Raw genomic sequence first — 21080 nt, 5'->3', positions numbered from 1 at the left:
AGTTTGTCAGCGACAGCTTTGGCTACACTTGAAATGTATGCCACCCTTTCTTATTCTTCAACGTCCTCAAATCCATGCAGACAAGTATAGATTCAGTCGTTTCGCTAAATGACTGTCGGTGGGATGAATGTAAATGAGCGTTCGGGAACAATGTGATTCTCAGTTTGGTCACATCTTGGGGACGTATCTGTGAATTTGTGTAATGATGATGTACCCACTGAAGGCAGAGTTGAAGAGGTTACTCAGAAAGAGCCTCCAGTCACGCAGAAACAGTCAATGCTGCAGTATGGGATAAGATCATTTTCAGAGCAGACTCTTTTTTGCAGTTTTCCTCTGTGTCTGCATCCCCTGTAGCCTGTGCAGTCTTTGTGAGGAGACTCGAAGCTTCTGTAGGTCCTCTCTCCTTTGAAGTATGTTCCAATTCACCACACCTGATGACAAAAAGAGCAGAAGGGGTTTTTGTGTAAAATTAGAGTTCCAAGTTTTAGTGAAATTATGTGGTTCCCTTGGTATTCTTTGTGGCGGTGAACCACCACAGCGGGAAATCACATTGTGAGAGAAATATTGATATGAAACGTTAAGAAGCTAAACCAAAAAGTACAATGTTGTAGAAGTAGTTATACTCTCATTCATGATGAAATATTGCTTATTTTGTAAAAGAATGATGAACAAAGCAGGTTGGATTTTAGTTCATCATCTCCAGTAAAAGTATGATTAATATATAGAAATGGGCACAAACCCTTCCAAAGATCATCTCAGGGAAATGTCTCTTTACAAGTTCTGAAAATTCCCTTTCCTTTCAATGAATCTTGTTATTTTCTATCTTACATATAGTTTGGAGGCAATACGCTGTTTATTTTCTATACTTTGCTTTTCACAGACCATTTCAATACCCCAAAGTGCTTTTCTTCATCCGTTTGTCAACATTCTTATCCAGTCACTTTTCCATGTTCTGATTTATGAAAAAGTAACTTTAAATCCTTCTGCCATTATTCTATTAATGCATCACATCTATCCTGCTATCCTCTGCCTTTTCCTCCATGTCCCCCGCTTTCCTGACACCTTTAATGCGTTACTGCAGTTGACCTTCTTTCATCCTTCTTTCCTATTACTCATAATTCTTATCTGTTCAATATCCATATACCAGCTCTACTTACTATTCTGATCCAGTTGCGGTCCACGTGACGGCAATACCTCAAGTTCAAACCCCTGATCTCGGCCAACCTTCGACCACCTGCTCTGTCTTTGATCTTGCATGGTTCTGCATGATTTGGACAACTTCATATCAGTTATGCGGCTCCTTTCCTGCCCGCAGACAAACTCCTGCCCTTTTCACAGCAATCCATGCGTCTAGTTTTCCGTTTTGCATTAATAAGCATCGATAAGTGTATTACAGCCAAGAACCTTGACAAACCTCACCGACAATGGGGAAATCTGCGTTCAGTGTTGGCCGATGTCTCATCTAATATTACACTAATCCAGTGTAAACGCATATGGACACTCGAGACCATGAGAGTAGAACGCAGATCTATAGAAAGGTCTTCATTGTGTGGACTTCTTATTTAAATTTCGAAAGCCGCGTCTCATGAAGAAGTGGGTGTTCTGAGCAGAAATCACCCTCGCTCAAGGCAGAATCAAAAGAAACTTGGAGTAAACCTAAAATTTAACTCAGCACTATCTTGCAACTGATAAAGACGAGATGAAAGATCCTTGAGCAGAAACACACGAGAAATGCAGTGAGCAGCAGAGCGAGCACTTACTGTATGTGAACACCTGCTAAGTTTCCCGCTGACTTTGAGTGTTGAATAGATTTCACTCATATATCGAGGGCTTTCAGAGAGGATTTAGCCATGAATGAGAATATTTTATCCTGGATTTGGGGAAAAGCTTTCGGTTTGCTGCCACAAACTGTTATGCAAACATTAAGAAAAGTCAAAAGGGACCAAATCTATGTTTTTATTATCTTTGTTGAAACGGTAATCCAAGGCCAGTTTGGCCAGACCTTCCCTTATTTTCCCTTGCATCATTAGTCAAGAGGTCTCTGAGGTCAATACTCAGTTTCACAGTTGTTGCTGGCACTGGTTTTGTAAACAGATCTTACAGCATTGCCAACGTCCCCTTTCTCAACCAAAGTCTCGTTTCAAAATGATCTTTTTGTAAGTTTTGGGCAGATTTAGACAACTACTTTGGAATCATTTTCACAGAGTTCTCAGTCTCGGAGCATCACAATCCATCTACAAATTCAGATTGATCAGGAGTTCTTCATTTGTGACATACATGCACAGCTGCACAGTGACATTTATTATCTGCATTTAACCAATCCATCAAGACGAATGGGTAGCATTCAGAGTTTAGAAAATTACTCAGGGCCCCACAGAAGTGACTTGTCGGCAATGGGATTAAAACCCTCTGGTCATAAATCCACCTCTCTGCCACCCTCCAGGAAGAAAGTTGTTGCTATAATTAAGACCCACGTGTGTCTGATTATCGGTTGCTGTGTTTCATTGTGATACCATTACGGAGCGGAAAAATCCACAACATCAGTACTTTGTGAATGTATCCCTGAGGATGCATTCTTGAAACTGATTATTAGTGGAAATTATACTACTTTAATTACATGCCAATAACCATAGGAAAGAAAAAAAAAATCAATATTTACTACTATTTTTCAGTAGCTTCCAATGTGGACAATGCAGAAATGGGATTGTAAACCTATGTACTGGAAAATTGCTTCCCACTTAAAAAAAAGAAAGAAAGTCATCAATAATGTACAGACTGCTGTCTTTGTAGTTAATGAGCTAAACAATGCCAATAGATAAGTACATATATTTAAATTAATGGATAATCAAACCTGTTTTCACAGTTGTTTTCTTTTTGTCATACAGGCAGTTTTGAATAAACTGCCATGAAAGATTGTTTTAATGTGGCTCTGTTCAAACATCATGGCAACACTGCTGATAACCCCCAAACACAACCCAAGCTTGTTTGGCAAATCATTTTACCAAGTAAGGATCCAAACCTCGTTGTGATCACAGCAGACATTTTTTGGTTTTCCTCTCCACGAAAAGTTCCTTATGGCATTTCTTTGCGTTGCCCTTGGATTTTGGTCCGGGAGTATTGCTGACACTTTTGCACAAACGTCAGTCTCACGTCGACAGTATACACATTAATAATGTTCCTCCTAATTAATTACAAGTAGACCTTGAGGCTTTCCACCTATATCCCACTAACGTCTGGCTTACTGCCCAATGACAAGCCTCACAGCACAAAAGACAAGGACGCACACATAGGCTCTACACACACACACACACACACACGCACGCATGCACGCGCGCACACACACACACACATTCTTTTGTCTTAAAATAGACTGCTTACCGAGCTTCCTCATCTACATAACAAACACACAAAGGTACCTAACATCCTTAGAAACTCTATTACTGTCCATCCCTCCCGCGTGTGATTGCAGCTATTGCTGCAAGTTTTTCTATTTGCTTCCTCACAGAAAAATCACTTTTAATTTGGATCAAGCGTAAGTGTCATTGTTGCGACTAATATGAGTTATTTAAATCTGTCTGAAAGGTGCAAGGCGTGTAAGCAAAGTTTCACAGCAAATTCGGCAGCAGCGCGACGCGCTGCATTCACGACGGATAGCTGGGAAGCACACCACTGTTGGCCCAGCAGGCGAGGCTTTATCTCATGTCAAGGTGAAAGGTCGAGCAGAAGGTATTCAACAAAGAGATTATACATAAAGAGGCGGATTGCCAGCAGTTATGGCATTTTTAAAAAAAAATTCACACCCTACAAAATTTTATCATAAGCTGTAGTCAGCAGAAGTATAGAGCCTTTCACAGGTCTACAGTAAGTCTGGGAACATTTCTATCGTACATTCAAAGAGGGAAAGTTTTATGATAATTGGTACATTTAGGACTGCGTAGTGGCGTATTGACTCACAGTTTGAATATTATGAGTTTTTTTTTAGACTGAGCGTCTGAGCACAGTTTGCATCTTCTCCTTGTGCATGCATGGCCTTACTCCCTGGTTTCTGGTTTCCCTTGGTTGTGGATTTGTGTGTGTGTGTGATTATCTGTCTCTCTGCATTTGTCCTGCAATGAACTGGCGACCTCTCCTTCACCTAGAGTTATCTGGGATCAGCTTCAAGCAACCCTATGTTGGATGAAATGATGTAGAATTTGATTTTCTCAACTAAGTAATCAGGGGTGAATAAAAAAAAAGGATTTGATGCTGTTTTGTTACTATTCAGGGACATTATTCTGCAAGAAAATTCAACAAGCTTGAGGAACTCGAGGATAGTGTTTGTACCTGTGAGGTCAAGGCAAATCTAATACATTGACCATATACTATTGGTTTTGTCCCAGTGTTTATTTCAAAGTTTGAGAACATCAACACGCTGGAGGGCAAGAGAATGATGTCAAACAAATGGCAAGAACAATACCAAAAAAAGGACATCAACTTAAATTATATAAGAGAAACTGAAAATGGGTGCAAAAATAACAATCCCAATAACAAGCGCCATCCACAAAAAAAACAAGTATACAACAACAAACTTTTTGTCTCGGGGAAGTTGAAATCAAAAAAATGAGCAGGTCAGCCGTAGATTTAAGGGCTGATTGTCATCCAAGACGAGACTAGGTGCAGCGGGACAGACCAGAGAAGACAGATCCCCGCGCACAGTCAGCATGGGGACTCTGCATAAATCTGCTGAGTCGATGAGGCACATTCAGCAATACCTGGAGATCATTGTCACGGTCTTCGGTTGTGAAGTGAATAACAGAACTATCCTCTTCAGGTCAAATTCAAGTGAATGTTATAAGTTAATATGAGCTGTATCGTTACCAATTCTGTCATTCCCTGACAAGATGTCTGTTCCGTGCACTCCACGCATGTGCCTGCAAGTCTGTGGCACCACCGCGCACAGCTCATGTAACCCTCCCCTGTCGCCCACGTCCTCTGACCCAGAGTCAGCAGGTTAATAACCAGCTGCACCGAAAGCCATTTGTCATTTGCTACCTGCCGCTGATAGAAGATGTCAGCAGATGTCTATGCCCTTGTCACCCGGCCACATGACAAATACAGTATCACGCTCAGCAATCTCAGGCTCCCTGAGGCTCCTTAGTACTCCTCTACTGAACAACCACTCCCACTTGATAGCATTAGATTCTTGTGCCATGATCCATATCGAGATAAACTGGTGATCCTCCTGCTCTTTTCCATCTCCTGTTTGGATTGGCCCGTAAAATACAATTGGGTACGCTTTTCTTTTCTTTTTTTTTCTTTTTTCCCCCCCGCTTGCACTTTTTTATCCCGGCTCTTTGCTTTTACATGCTTCAAGCTCTTCTTTGATCTTGGGTACTTAATGCTAGTGTGGCCTAGAGCTGATCATTTCATATTGGGAAGGAGATTTATGCAGATAAGAAGGAGACATTGACTGATGAGACAGTTTCTCTACTTCTGCTCTTGACATATACATTTATTCTAGCTTAATAGCTTAATTGTCTTCCCATTTGCGGAGATTTTGTCTGTCTTTCTTGCCAGGATAAGTAAACAAAGGGATATTAGCAGGGATAAACTTCCCTCCATCTGTGGCTCATTTTGCCTGTAATTGAAGTGCTGTTGTGATCCTAATGGCTAAAATATTGTAATCCTTGCCACTTATTCTTTTTGCGTCTTGACAATTTACTGACTGATAGCTTTAGTAAATAAGTTGTTATCATAAAAACTGCAAAACCAATGAATGCAATGGCTTAACAGTCTTTTTTTTTTTTTTTTTTTTAACCAAACCAGCTGTGCAACTAATAGAATTGATACAATCAAAGAAGTCCATCCAGTTATCTAAGAGTTCAAAGTTGTTGCAGCAGACTATTGATGTGCGCAAAAACAGAGTGCCGCACCAGAATACTAATGCCTCACCTCGTATGATTTCTACCAGTCAATTTTTTTTTCTTTTTTTGTTTTCACTTTGTGTCCACATTTCTTCTCAGAAGTGTTCACATCATAATGTTAGGAAGACATCTTCTTTAATTGGCGGTCTAAGCCACAGCGCTGCTATTTCTCATCTATTAAATGTGAATCTCACAAATTTCTTTTCCGTCTTTTCTTCTTCTTTGTTTTCTTCAGAAATGTCAGGCACGGGAGAAGATATCTCTCAGGTGCACTGGAAGCAGCAGTGGCTGGAAAATGGCACGCTGTACTTCCACGTGTCCATCACGGAGTCTGAGCTTCTGCCACAAGCGACCCAACCTACAGCCCGGGAGCCGGCTCATGTCCTGCATGAACACATGCATCTGCTCCACATCTCAGTGATGGTAAGTTGCAAAATGTGTATAAGCCTGCATGTCAGGCATGGCGACGTCTCTATTCGTATTCATGCATTCATGACTTCGTTTTACTGTCAGGTCGTCCACAGTCTCTTAGGAGTCTGTAAATGTGTTTTCCAGTCACATGAATCATGATTTTATTCTCCACTAATTTCTTCTTATCAAAAGGTCTACTCAAATTTTAAGCTGAAAACTCATGATGGGCAAAGGCCTCCACCTGAACTCCAGATTTTATTTCTGCTGATGCTCATTGGTACCCCCCCCCCCCCCCCCCCCCACCGATCTGGGGAATACATAGTCATTACTAACAGCTAATGCAATAATGAACCCAATAGATGTGATCCAGTTTGCGCTTTTAGTAAATATGCTTCTCTTGATTTAACAGTGTTACTCAGGAAAAAAGGAGAGAAACGGCGCCCTTCCCTTCTCTACAACTTCTGTTCAGTGGTTTATACTCCAACAGTGGAGGTCATTTTATAAATAATGGTGCAACACAGTTGATTGGCTATGATAGATTTCCATTTTGGATTCTCTTTTGCCAAATGTTGCAAAGAAGTAAGTAAAAATGCACAAAGATGGAGCTTGAATATTCACTGATCACAGTAATTATATCAAAATGAATGAACGTCATTGCAAAAGAGGTGTCCTAACCATCAGATCTATAGAATCTGTTTATTATGGGTCAACTTATCTCACAGAAACTCACATGCAAGATGCATAGTCAACCTATTTTGAACACAGCCCCACTATATAGTAACTTATCCGCTTGCAACATGAGGTTGTGCTTTAATGGTGTGTTTCCTCCTACTGCTATTATAGCTTTTGTAGGAGAAGCGTTGATGGTGCTGCTGCAATGGATGGAGCGGGAAATTGCTCTGTGGAGAACATGTCTGGCATGGACATGAAGGTTAAGATCTTCAAATGTCAGACTAACTTGGCAAAAGCAAAGCTATAGCTCAGCACATCAGAGGGAATATACCAAAATGGTGTCTCGCGGCTTAAGCAGCGATGCAGCTCTCCTACTCTGACAGCATCTGGAAGGAGTGTTGCTGTTTTGAAGTGTGCAATTACCAGCCGTTAGCAGGTGGATCGGAAATGTTTGCGAGGCACTAATCAAATGAGGCGAGCTTCCTTCTCGGCCAGCCTTTTCGCCGGGATCTTTGAAGGTATAGAAGTCTGTGTTTTTGCGTGCGGTGTGCATATCACTTGGGTTTCAGACCGCGGTTGTGTTTTTAGCTATACTGCAACCCAGTTGAATATCAGACATCGCAGAGCTAATGAGTCCACCGAGTGTCCTTTTTTTAATAACATAACACACCCAGTAATTCACCTCCTACATACTTACAAGTCCTCTGCTGCATTTTATTCTGCTGCAACAACATATTCTCCTCCATCAAGGTTTTATTGTTCACGTCGACCTCTTGACCACCCTCTCGGCTTTAATTGACCATCCTCCCTCTCTCTGCTTGCCTTTTAAAAAAAAATTATTGGGTAACTTCATCTCACCTTTATGAACGTTAAGTGCTTTATCTCTTTTTGTTAAATGCTCCTGACTGTTTTTACAGCTCTGTCCTGCTCTGCCAGGCTCTGCCATCGTCACTTTATAGCCACGCATTCGCAGCTTTTTAGATGTCAAGTTTTTGTGTTTCACACCCATTCTGTCGTCGACTTTCTTTAGCTTCACCTCTCCTTGCGTTCTCTCCCGCTCTTTCTTCCCCTCTCTGTGTCTATATGCAATCCCGCTCACTCTATCCTCAATCTGTCTTCTCCCTCAAATCCTCTCACAACGCCACCCCCTTCTCGCTCTTCCTCTACACACTTTTGGTGACAGTTTAGTCGAAGGGGTGTGCACACTGCTGCCATAACAGTGTCATGGCTATGCCACAAGAATTGACACAAACATGAATAAAACATCCCCGGATGAATATGAGCGAGTTTGTCATTTCATTATCACTTTCAGTGTAAAACTGACTGCGACCAGAGATCTCGGTCTTGACAACATGGAATTTTTCTATATGAAGTCAACGTTTTTGTTTTTTTTATCCCTTGACTGTTTAACATTGTTATGAATGAATATGATAATTAATAACATCAACAGTATAAAAGTTAAGCAATGACACTTTCTAAACATCGGCATCAGCTAAGTTTTGACAACATACATTCTGACAAAAAAAGTTTATTTATGTCGCCTATTTCACTGCAGCTTTATTATTTTTTTTCTTTCATAGTAAAAAGAAAATCACAGATGTGATAATATTAACAGCGATTCTGTCCTATTCAAGCAGTGGCAATGTGTGTGTGAACGTCCGCCCGCATGCACGCCACCTGGATCACAAAATCAAAACACTTTAATGGAATTCCACAGTAATTACTTTAATTATCTCCACTTGTCCTTTTTGCACTCAGACGTGTCAAAATGTCTTCAATAAAAATGGCTATTATCAAAACTCGCGGTGTTGATGCAGACGGACTTTCTTTTTGTAAAAGGTCATTATTGAGCGTTTGTGGCTTCCATTTTCATTTGCTAACGGAGCGCTTGTCAAAGTCCAGGAGAATGAGGCCGGCCACACAGAGGTTAAACCACATTGTGCCCACGCAGTTCTTCAAGATGGGTAGTTGAATATCAGGTTTTCTCATCTTTTACACGTCACTTCATAATATAAATGGCTCTTAAGATTGATAAAAAGCAATCTCCTCTACCTGCTAATGAATAATTTTTATTTAAAGTCCTTATGTATAGTCTTCTCCTATTTTTATTCATAATATCAAGTGAATCTAATAAATCTCATCATCATCTCATCATAAAAATGTGATTTAATAAAATAATGACTCATTTATACTTTTTCAAGCGAAAACAGAAAACATTTGTTGTGTTTTGGGTATCTGTTTACACGACAATGGTGCTCTGAGCCACTGAAAATGCAACTTTTTGAAAACTGCTCCCAAGGTGGAACCTTTTTGAAAACCCTCCGTTTCCGTGGATAAGAGGGAAAACCTTTCTGAAACGCTGCTACTGCGCATTACAAAAGCAACCAACAGCTCCACATTTTAGTGTGGCATGCTCTTCACACCGTTTTCAGCATTTCTGCTGTCGCTGTCAATGCAAACATTTCTGAAACAAAAATGCAAAAACGATGCGTTTTCACTTGTCCTCTAAACAGGACATTAGTTCAGGAAGTTTAAATGGTTGCTTAGGCCCGATTCATTTATTTTTTTCTGGATTTCTTTTCACATTAATGGGGGAAAGCGTTTTTCCTACTCCACCCTTCTCTCAGCCCATTGTTGTCATCCCCCAAGGATCCAAACCCTAACCCCACCCACTCTGTATAGTGATATCTATTCTGACATACTTCCAAAACTCACAACTTTAGGGTCTTTCTGCTTGTCATTTCAGTAATTTGCCCTCTCCGCGGCGGTGTTTGAGTGTCAAGCCCCTGCGTTGACTGCAGTAGTTCTTAACTCTAGCGCTAAGTGCACACAGTAAAACTAAATCAAATCACAAAAACGAAAAATCAATGGTGAAAAAAGAACAAAGAATCCTGCAACAGATATGACTGACCCACAGAGCCCTGATCACGCATCGTTGAGTTTCTCTGGGATTACATGTGACAGAATCAACCGCCACAGCCTAAATCCAGAGAGCAGTGCAAGCTTTCGAATTGCCGTCAATAACCTTTTCGGCATGAAAAAAAATATTGGTGGCCACACCTTCTGCGATTTTTTTTGTTTGTTTACTGCTTGAAATGAGTTCATATTTATTTGTGCTTTTAACATCTGCACCTTACTTGTACATAGCATGAGCACTATAGGTGGTGAGCTTCACATACAATTTAACAAACACAGTCGATACTCCATTAATGCGCTGTGTTTCAACATTCATTTGCTGACGTTCACTTTGATATTGACTGAGTTCCATGAGATGTGTTGCTTTTTTTAATCTACTAATTGCTTCGCCTGATAATGAATTTGATGTTTGGCTTCTAAATTCTTCATGTGAAGCTATGGATCATTCCAACAGAATTTCATGTACAAAAGAGCTAAAAAAGAAGAAAAAAAAACAAAAAAATAAAAATAAAACAAATGCATTCTCTCTGTTGTTGTCAGGTTTTACTAGAGGTTTTATGTTCGGCTATAACTAGTAGTTAGGATTTATTCAAACATATATTTTTTTGATTGTAATATATTCTATATCACTGCTTTGGAGTCTTTCCCTGGAACTGATTCTCTTGATGGTAGTCCAGACATGCTTAGGCAGACTGGGAGCTTCAAATTGTCCATTGATGAGTGTGAACATGGTGCTCCGTGTAAGCCCAAATGGTGACTAATTCAGCGTGTTTCCTACCTGTCATCTGTTGCTCAGTGGGTGCTGGGAGAGGTCCAAGATCCGATTTGACCCGGACACCCAGCATACGAGCCCCGTTGTTCTGGTATTTTGACTGTTTGATTTGTGGCAAACAAAAGTGGCCCTGTAATATACTATGTTTGCTTTATGGTAAGAAATAAATCTTTCTACTAATTTGTTTTGCCTCACTGACAAGTGCTTTACGACGCCATGACAAAGTTGTCAGCGAACTGCTGCCTGTTGACACATCCAGCCATTACAGGGCCACATTAGCATTTGTTGCAATTGTGTTTCTGGCTACATTGTGTAGCTCTGCTATGTATACTGTGTGTGTGTGTGTGTGTGTGTGTGTGTGTGTGTGTGTGTGTGTGTGTGTGTGTGTGTGTGTGTGTGTGTGTGTGTGTGTGTGTGTGTGTGTGTGTGTGTGTGTGTGTGTGTGTGTGTGTGTGTGTGTGTGTACACACGTTTTATCCATGACTGTTATTACGACCTAACAATATGATGACCGCTGACAAAAAACAATTAATAAATTCATTCATAAAGACATTTTTCCATGATTTACACAAGGGTTAGAGTTTGAGCTAGGAAGGTGGTAGTTATATTTGAAGGAAATGAATGGAAAACTGTACAATATCCCAGATAAATATGATAAAAAATATCATATGATAAAAAAAAAAAAAAAGGTTCTAGCTATGGTTTTCGAAGTGTGGGACGATGAACCCCCCCCTCCATTCTCCCCTCAAGCCAAAATGAGTTGGTCATTTCAATACTATTCCAGAAATCTAATGAGCCACTGAGGCCCTGTTTACATGAAAACGTTTCATGTGACAACACCTAATCTGTTAAAAAAGAAAAGTGTTGCTTTTACGCTGACAATGATGTAGTTAGTATGCCAGGCCAAGGGAGGGCGCTGCTGACTGCTTTTGTAATGAAACTACAGACGTGTGCGTACAGAGCAATACACTATAAATGGATAAATTGGATGCTATCAGGAGTGAGTCCCATGAAAGAAAAGTTCCACCCGGTATAAAAAAGTGGATCCGAACACTGGTGTTGTGTAAACGGACACCCCCCCAAAGTGAAGAAAGTTTTGCGGAAACTACGGTTTCGGGACAAAAAGAAATTCAATTATTTAGACAAAGACATATTCTATGTTATTGCAGGTTGTATGTAGTCTAGTTTTGAGTCTGCGTCAGTATAAGTGAAAGCGGTGCTCCCTGAAGATCTGAATCTCAGCATGCGGAACATAAGAAATGGCAACGTCGAGGCAAAAACTGCAAAGCACTTTGTAATTTGATCGGGTCCGATGTGCTCCATAAGCGGTCTTGACACAAATATGACTATTGTGCGTGTGCAAAAGTATCGTCACTTTAACAAGTATGTGTCAACTGTATAATTGTGTTTACAGGATGTTGTCACCTCGCGGATTGACATCTCCATAAAAAAAAAAATAAATTGATACCGGGTATAAAATGTGAAGGAGGAAGGAGAATTGGAGCATCTCGGTGCGGTCAGTGAGGGACAGACGGTGTGCTGGTTCGGCCCCGTGGCTGTAAGGTGTCTCCTGGCTCTATGAGTGAACGTCATTATGTCTGATGCTGTCAGTTCTGGGCCAGACTGAAGTGTGAGCGCTCTATTCTTCTGGCATTGAGCTGTCAGTTTCTCACTCACTCGAGCATCATTTTTCCGACTCTGTCTGCTTTTCCTTGCACGGTCTCCCTCCATCAAATGACAGCAGCAGACAACAGGCAGGTATTCATTTCAGCACAAGTGAAATGACTGTTGACTGACAGAGTGATCAGGTTATCATGTTTTCCATAATACTTTTGTAATACTTGACCATCGGTCATTACATTTTCTTGCAAAGTTAGAGTTTTTGTGTATTGTGTATCGTGCAGCCGAGAAACCCTGAGTCGGAGCAATGCGTTTTGAGACCTCTCTGAATGGAGGATGAACGTTCTCCTTGAGCACAAACACACTTTTTAGTTTGATCGTACGCTCGCGAAACATCAGTTTTCACAATGCGTGAAGAACCCGCTCCTTTTAAAAGAGTTATTCACTCGCCAAAGAGGAATTTCTTTATCACACATAAATTAACCTCATCCTTAACCTTTTCTTTTCATAGGCTTACAGCAGGATCAGCAACATAAAGGTCACTTCCATTTTCCCTTTCTTTATTTTTACTCCAAACTCAGGCAATAAAATTAGACACCCATCAGATATTTTTGAAGTTTATATTCCTTTCATGCAGGTAATGGTTTGCAGGATCTTTTCCATTGCTTTATTTATTATAGTAATGAGTGTGCCTCATGATTATGGCATGCTGGTAATGATTCACAACCACTCTGATTTCACTGAAAATGATGGAGAAAATATGTTAATTCAAGCTGCGTGTGCTAAAAATAAAGAAGTCACAACAATTTCAATCATCACGGCATTTGTGATGAGCATAATTTAATGACTAAATGAGCCCCAATTGTATTAACAGATGTGATTCAGCCCTGCTCTTATAATATATGTTCCCATTTGACTACTGTCACTGACATTTTCTGACTGATTACGAACGCAGTAAAATATATGGCAATGATTAGATGGCGATGCTTTGAAATTGTGATTTATGACAACATATGGTACCAATGATCTTGGCTAAGATCATTTTGATGATCCTGTTTTGCACTTTGGGTGAAAAATGTGAATTCTAAATAAAGAAGTTCATTAACTAAAATATGCATCACATCCCACAAAAGATCTTCAAAGCGCTAAGGAGTTAAACTGTGAAAGTAACCAACTGAAATGAAATGAGAATTGAAAGTCAGTTTGTCTTAGTTGTCACTATTGAACCTAATAAATGCAATGTAACATACAAAACATAGAGCGCCATTGTTGTATTTGTTCAATATATTTAATACAATTTGTCCTATTTATTGTGGGTGTTAAATGTGTTGTGGCTCCAAGCGAAGTCTGCAGAAATGACACATTTGGTCATAAAAGATACAGACTTCTGGGATAATCCATCAAATGTGGAGTGCCGGGGACAAGGACGTATCATATTTTTTAAAAGAATAATTATAAAACCTTATGGCAATAACAAGAAATTGCTTTGCTTGGTTTCAAAGGAACATTATTGACATTGCTGAATTCATTTTTTATTAAATTTTTTTTTAAATCCATCCTGAACATGTGAACCAACATTTACTCACATTTTTGAGGTAGGGAAAAAACATACATTGCAGTGCTTGAATTTCATTCTCCAAAATGGCGGGTATTCATACATTCGGCTTCACTTCTGTCCAGCTATCAACGCAGAAATTAAAGCAACAACATGTTTGTGAACTTCACACGTTATGCAATATATTATATTAACACATAGTGTTGACATGGTCAAAATGTTTCTTTTTTCTTTTCTCTGCATTCTATGAACTATATACATTACTGTGATTCTCCATGCACTATTTTTTCTCTGTCCTCCCTCTCCTCTTAGTCATCTCCATCCACTTGATAACACCTCTGTTAAATTCAAACTGTTCTTGGGGAAGGCCAGGCTCTGAAATGAGCATCCGATTCTACATCCGCCTGTTTCTGCGCCGTTTTAAGCCGCTCTGCTTTTCCAAAAATTTACCCGAACAGTGACATGTCTGTCTCCCTGACCTCGTCCCGCTATTGTAGCCATCATGTGCTGCTTTATGTGGTCCGGTCTAACTGCAGGAGCTGACAGCCCTGAGTGATGCGTTCAGGTGCATCGCGTAACTCTGGTCTCTCCTCAGAGGAAAATCTTCCTCCTCAGAATCACATTCCGCAAAACACAGATAAAATTCTTTATCAACAGAGAGAATACCCTCCAATTTCCCGCACTATGAAAGACAGATTTGCAGGAAATAATGAAAAAATGCACAATCCCTACAATCCCTGCATTGATAAATTTAAGTTTATTTCCAATTATCACTGGCTACCTTACTGAAAATGTTACTTATAGCAAACATAATCAGCGCAAGCGCAAACAATAAATATTACATGAAAAGGAGATGATCTATTTAGTTTCAGAAGCAGATTCGTTATACAGGTTGCTGCAGAATACACCTCGGGAGCCTGATAAGTAGTGACAATGTTGCCCATAAAGATTTCAAGGACCACCTTAACAAAGTCAGAGCTGCATTCAGTCCACTCCGTAACATCAGTCCAAACCATACAGCCTCAAAACTGAGGTCAGGTTTTACAACAAGTGTTAAAGTTGTCCTCGTGTATGGCTCTGAGTGCTGGACAGTAATGAAAGGAGATATGAAAACGGTTATCTTTTATAACATTCGCCTCCGTAAGGTCTGTGGCCCTTTTGTCCATGACGGGACAATGAGGTTGATTGGGTGACGTTTGGGAGTAGTATGAATGTGTCGGTGAGGGAATGATTGAAACATGAAGGAATCTATTAATTATAAAGGCAGAGCCAGCAGCTGGGTTACTTAACCACACAGGCTAGAGACAGTTACTAATTGACTGAAAGCACCTTCACGGCACTCTAATTAATGATTTAATCTTTCGATAACAGTATTGATATAATGATAATTTTTCCTTTTCGTAGGTTGGGGGGGGGGGGGGGGTCAGTCTCTGTCTCTCTGACCTGTTGCCTGGCAACAAGCAATCACTCCAGAGAGTTACTTGCCTAGCCCAGAGAAATTGTGCAATGACACACGGTAACTTGACCTGCAACTGGTCTGCAACTTATATTCAATTAATCGGATGTGAAAACATCTTGTTAAAGTTTTCCTGCAAGTGAGGGGTGTTTATTTTTTTCATTTTTTCATTTTTTTCTTTCAGGTATTTTCAGGATAATTATGAGCTGTTATTTTTCATTATATTTTCTGCAACCTGACAAAGAACTGCATGATGTCTTTTAAAGCCTTAGTTTGTGTCTGAACAGCATAAGTGCATCTAATTTGTAGGCATTATGGATATTCATTTTGTTGTATCAAATCAATAACACAATTTATATTTTTGTCAATCACGTTTTTCTCCTCAAATGTTTTCGCAGTTAACTTTTTCTACGTGCCATGCTGGGAAGTTTGAAAGTAGGAAATTCCCCAGGACATGCAAACTTTAGCCAGTGCAGTCGTCTTTCACTGAGTAATGAGTCCTTTGCAACGCAATCCGATACATGTAATCACATTATTGCGCGCATTTTGCAGTACTTGTGCATTCAGACATATATTGCTCACTTGCAAAACCTTGGCTTTGGTGGAAAAGTGTTTGATTTGCTATTGTCATCAGACGGATCGACCGTAGACCTGCAAGAGCTTTGTTTGTTATGGTTGGCTCTTTGTCCTACTGCATTTAGTCTTTGCTCAGCTCTTTTTATTTGTACCTTTGAAGAATATTCTAGCAGGAGCCAAACTGCAATTGTAAATCACTGAAAGGGTATTCTGTATATCAGCTGCATTGCAATCCATTCAGCACTTTGTTGTGGGCCTGTCACTGTCTTACTGCGGTTTCCGTCTCGGTGATGAAGGAGAATCGAGTAGTTGTGTGACTATGAGAACATTAGAAGCAGTGGTAGGAAATATCAGACCAGCGCTCTCCCTTCTGCACGCACATCTGCACAGTAATAAATCTGTTAACGCATTTGGAGGCAAATGATTGATAGAATTTAAATCTTTTCGGCGCAACCATTCATAACTCTGTAGGAAGAAAAGGCATGAGAAGACTTAATGCGATTCATAGAATTATTAACATCTAACACCCGACAGTTTGCCCGCGGAGCGAAGTAACACCTTTGGTTCAATCATACCTGGAAGAAGTGAGGAAGGCAGTTCTTAAACAAAGCTCCCACCTCACGACCAAGACAGATCACGGCGGAAAAGCAATTTTCCAAACTCAATGCAACCTATACACCGGAAACCATTTGTGATGCACAAACCGTGATGCAACGTAAAGCTTTTATTTTGTTTTTTGGGGGGGTGGGGGGGAGAGAATTACCAGTGAGAAATAATTGTATTTCATGGTTATCAATGCTCAAAATGATATTATGCAGGGGAAATTTGAATATGAACTTCAGCGGAAACAGCAATCAGTCATATTGTGTGCCACACTGTGGAGGATTTTTCAAAGAAATGGCATGTTTGAGTTCACTGGGAGGACAGGTAGTATTTTACCAAAATGAGATGCAATAAAGGCTGGCAGTTCAGAGCCATTCATATGACACGTTACAGAACATAATCATCTATTCCAAGGAATCCTGGTGTCTGCAGCACACGCAACAGAGTGGGTGGTGGACATGTTTTCTTTGTCCTTGAGACGTTACATCAATAATCAACCAAATAAATCCCAGATTTTACAAAGAAAATATTTTTTGTTCATTTTCATCTTGAACATTTGGTAAAATCCCCCTCCCCCCAATGTGTATGTAAAGCTGCTATTCTTATGTCAGTCCTGATAGATATACATGAGGATACAGTGCACCCTACTTGGTGGAAATGGCTTTCTCATAATTAGGCAGTCACTAGTAATATATGACCATCGGTGTGGCGGGTCATAAAGGCATTTGAGGCAATCCTGGCTCCTGTGAAATCGGGAGCTGCAGAAATTAATTTTCACCATGCCCGGGCACAGCCGACCGCAGTGCTGCTGTGGGTAAGGACACTTTCAATTATCGCATTAAAGTCCAAGCAACTTACAATTTAATTGCTCGAAGGTTTAATTGTTTCAGTCACCTTTTGGGTTGCTGTAATTTTCACACAAGCATGCTATTGCGCCATGAATGCAAAAATGGTGGCAATTAAAGTTGTTGGTGGCCAACGGCTTATGAAAGTGACACGAAGCTTGAAGGGTTAAAAAACAATATATAGATTAACGGAAAGGAGTATATAGAATGGTGATTTACTGCGGAAGCTAATTGTTCCGTGCCATTAATAAAACTTCTTCACATCATCACAGCTCAGTGTGTTTCACTTAACGCTCACACTTCGCCGACAAAGATGAAGCCCCTCGTTCAGTCGGCTCATTTGCCTCATTTCCAGCTTATAGATCTAAAAAAGCCAGTGTAGAAGCACTAATGAATACTTTGTAATCATTTCCATGCCTCTTTTTTCATTTGTGGATGTAAAGGCGTTTTTTTTTTTCTTTCTTTCTACGTCAGGCCTTTTTCTTTTTTTTTTATAAATGAATGCAAAGTTGCATTCATGCGTCCCTCTCCACGCATCTGTGGTGATAACTCTGCCGGTGACGTCTTTCACAGCTTTATAGACACATTGTTTAGTCACATTTAGATCTAATTGAATATAAAAGTTAATCAATGTGAGAACTGGAATTGTCAACGTATTCAAATAAGAGGAATGTTACTCTTGAATATCAAGTTGTGTTGAAGTAAGCAGTAAAAATTTGAGACACCAAATGTGCTTTGGATTCAGCAATATTAAAGTATGCATCACTACTATGTGTCTTTTCTTTTTAACAGTACTGTAATGTGGACTAGTATTTGTGTAGATGGCTATTTAAACCCCTTAAACACTTTTTTCGGTCTACTTGTTTGAAATAAAAATCAACAGTGAATGACTACAGTTGCAGAAAAAAAATGCATAATTTAACATAATACCTTTACAGGTTATTCAGATATTAATACAAGCTTTTTTCCCCCGTGTAATCTGAAGTTGCAAACTGTAGATCTGGAGTGGACAAAACCTGTTGTTTACCACCTGCCTGATGCTTAAAATGTTGATATACCTTTAGTCAAACTGCTCACACGGTGAAAACAAGATTGCCGCTCTCAAAGCCTTTGTTTCTGTTATCTCACTGGATTTCTTCCCTGGAGTCTGAAGTCAGACTGGATTGCAGCGGTAGATGTGCCGTTGCGACTTTGTCTCTCAACAATGTCATATGTGCAGTAAAAGTAAAATAAGAGCGAAATGGTCAATAAAGTAAATAGTCCTACGAGGAAACTGACCATCAAAGGTTATGATTGCAGCAAGAGGATACTGCAGAGACCAGCGCGAGTACGTTTGACAAGTGAACTCAGAATCAGAATGCTTTTTAATCCCAGAAGGGAGATTATGTGTGATAAAGGAGCTAAAAAGATGAATTAAAAATAATGAATCCAGACAATGGAAAAAAAAAAAACGTCTTCCTTTGAACAATTATCAGCCTCAATCGAGTGTGTGACACTCAGATTTAGGCCTGATAAAGTGTGATGGCCAGAGGCAGGAATGACTTCCATTGGCGCTCCGTGGTGCTTTCGGGAGGGACGAGTCTCTGCCTGAAGGTGCTCTTCTTTCTAAAAATCCAAACTTAATTTGGAGAAGAGCCACTTTAAATTAGTGCCCATGCTTAGAAATAACGTTTATTATTTTAAATTCAAATGGACTGTTTCCAACTCAGAATCAGCTTTGTTCCCTTGTTGTTTTATGTAATTTTTTTTCTCTCGTGAGCATAAGGGGCTTTTTAATTTTTTATTTTTCTGAGTTGAATAATGACTGAAACACAGTTCCCTCTCCAGTGACTGCCAGCAAAGAGCTAACTCACTTCACTCTGCTAACGACAAGCCATCTGGCTCTGTGCCTTGCTCATGATGTCAGACAATCACCAAGTCTTAACCTCTTTGCGCAATGAGAGATTTGCTAATAACGTATGAGTTGTAAGCAGCGGACTGGGGGCACATGTTGCATATTGACATTCGCCAAATGTGAAACTTTGGCGTGATGGAGATGTACCCATCGGAAACATCCTTGGCTATCCTGCAGCTGCGGTCTGCCAAGACAAGTGCAGCGTACTCGTTCCCAGGTTCACACTATCCCGGTGAATGCTGCCACAGGGAATGGCCTTGAGCTCCCTCCATTGTAGGATTTCTTGCCCCTATTTCCAAGTGGCTTATTTATTGGTTTTAAGGGTTCCCCATTGTCCTCTACAGCTCTTTCTGGTAATTGAGGTCTTCTGAAAGTCGACCTGCGTGAACTCATTTGACACCAACGCTTTTTTTTCCGCTCGCCTCCAAATCTGCTGGAACTTTGTCGACTCAGATTGGAGTTTGGGAAGAGCTGAGGAGTTGAGTTTTAAATGGGAGTGTAGTAACAGACGCCGCATGCTTTTGCTGATATAAGTAGTTCACATGAAAACAGCAGTTAATGTTCCTCCCTGTTTGCAACATGCACTCACATTAAGGTGACCCTCCCTTCCATTGGGACACAAATGTGCCTCGTTGCAGGTGTAGGCGCTTGCTGTCCTTATTTTGGGCATGGATCCTTCGCTTGGAGCTGGAAGTCAAAGCGGTCCTTTTGAAAGACTGTTTGTCCTCTCACCCGAAACTGTTTTACCTTGTATGTCCATGGAAGGGCTAGAACAAAGAAGCGAGTGTCAGGAGATCATATATAATTTAATGCCATCTATGATTAATTTCCTGACGGCGGGGTTATTTATTGTGTTTGTCCAGGCATCCGTACTGCCCTGTAGGTTCAGGTACGAGTCGGTTTTCGCTTTCTCCTTCTGAAACTCTGCCTTGTCGGATAAAAAGAAAAGGGAAAAAACCCCAAAAAAAACACCTTGCCCACTTGTCCATCAAATCAATGAATGACCTGCTTCACTGCTGTGTTAATTATTCCTAACTACAGCAATTAGTCTCATTATATACTGTTGGGGAGGTGACGTTGATGAGATTAGGACACATGGTGTTTTATCATTTATTTTCTTCATGACTTCAGTTCTCATATTCCGCAAATTTACATTCATCACTTAGCTTTATTACGGTAGCATAAATTATGGGATATTTGTTGCAAACGTGTGAAATTTAACCACGGCGGAAAGCTTTCTTGGGAAATTAGTGTTGTTAATATTTTAAAGAAGTGGCAGTGAAAATGAGTATTTTAATTAGAGTCAATCATCGAAAAAATCAAACAAACTCTAAAGTCTCTCGGTTGTATTTCTTCCAACGTAAACCACATTTGAACACACCATGCTTGTGCATGTTTTTACAATGGCGGATGCATGCCCCGCTCTGAGCATGCACTGCATTTGGGGCCAGGCGAACACTCGAGGCAAGTGTAAAGAGTCTAATTTCCTTTAATTAGTCCATAAGGAGGACACAAGCCTTGTTGCAGACCAGGGTTCTCTATAATCTCCGACAGAAAGCGACACCATATGGATAAAGGTCAAGGTGTTCCTTATATGTTCTCCTCGCCCTTGCGTCCGTGTCTCACTTGTATCCATCGGGGAGAAAAACGGTACAAGCAGGCCTCTCATGGAAGCTTCTTGGCAAGATTCCTACATGCACTCATTCATGGCTGCTCTGTTCCCAGATTTTAGCGGGGTACTAAACACATGGTCAGGTGCTCCGGGGCCGCTTCAAGGACTGGGCCACAGTCAGGGTGGCTTGGCTCCAACCTCCCATGTGGGTATTTGGGTTTGCCAGATATGGATTGTTTTCAGTT

At 40.4% G+C, this 21080-nt stretch overlaps 1 protein-coding gene across 1 annotated transcript in view; it reads left to right on the top strand.

Moving 5' to 3' along the window:
• The window catches only part of astn2 (astrotactin 2), a 271116-nt gene that overhangs the window by 43620 nt on the left and 206416 nt on the right, over window positions 1–21080 (top strand). The window contains exon 2 of the mRNA XM_080476263.1: window positions 6139–6326. Within this exon, the coding sequence (XP_080332389.1) occupies window positions 6139–6326 (188 nt within the window). The remainder of the gene's footprint in view (window positions 1–6138; window positions 6327–21080) is intronic.

The sequence above is a fragment of the Lipophrys pholis genome, assembly GCF_963383615.2.
Source record: "Lipophrys pholis genome assembly, chromosome: 12".
NCBI lineage: Eukaryota > Metazoa > Chordata > Actinopteri > Blenniiformes > Blenniidae > Lipophrys > Lipophrys pholis.
The sequence above is the reverse complement of the archived record's forward strand: the minus strand, read 5'-3'. Positions and strand labels throughout refer to the sequence as shown.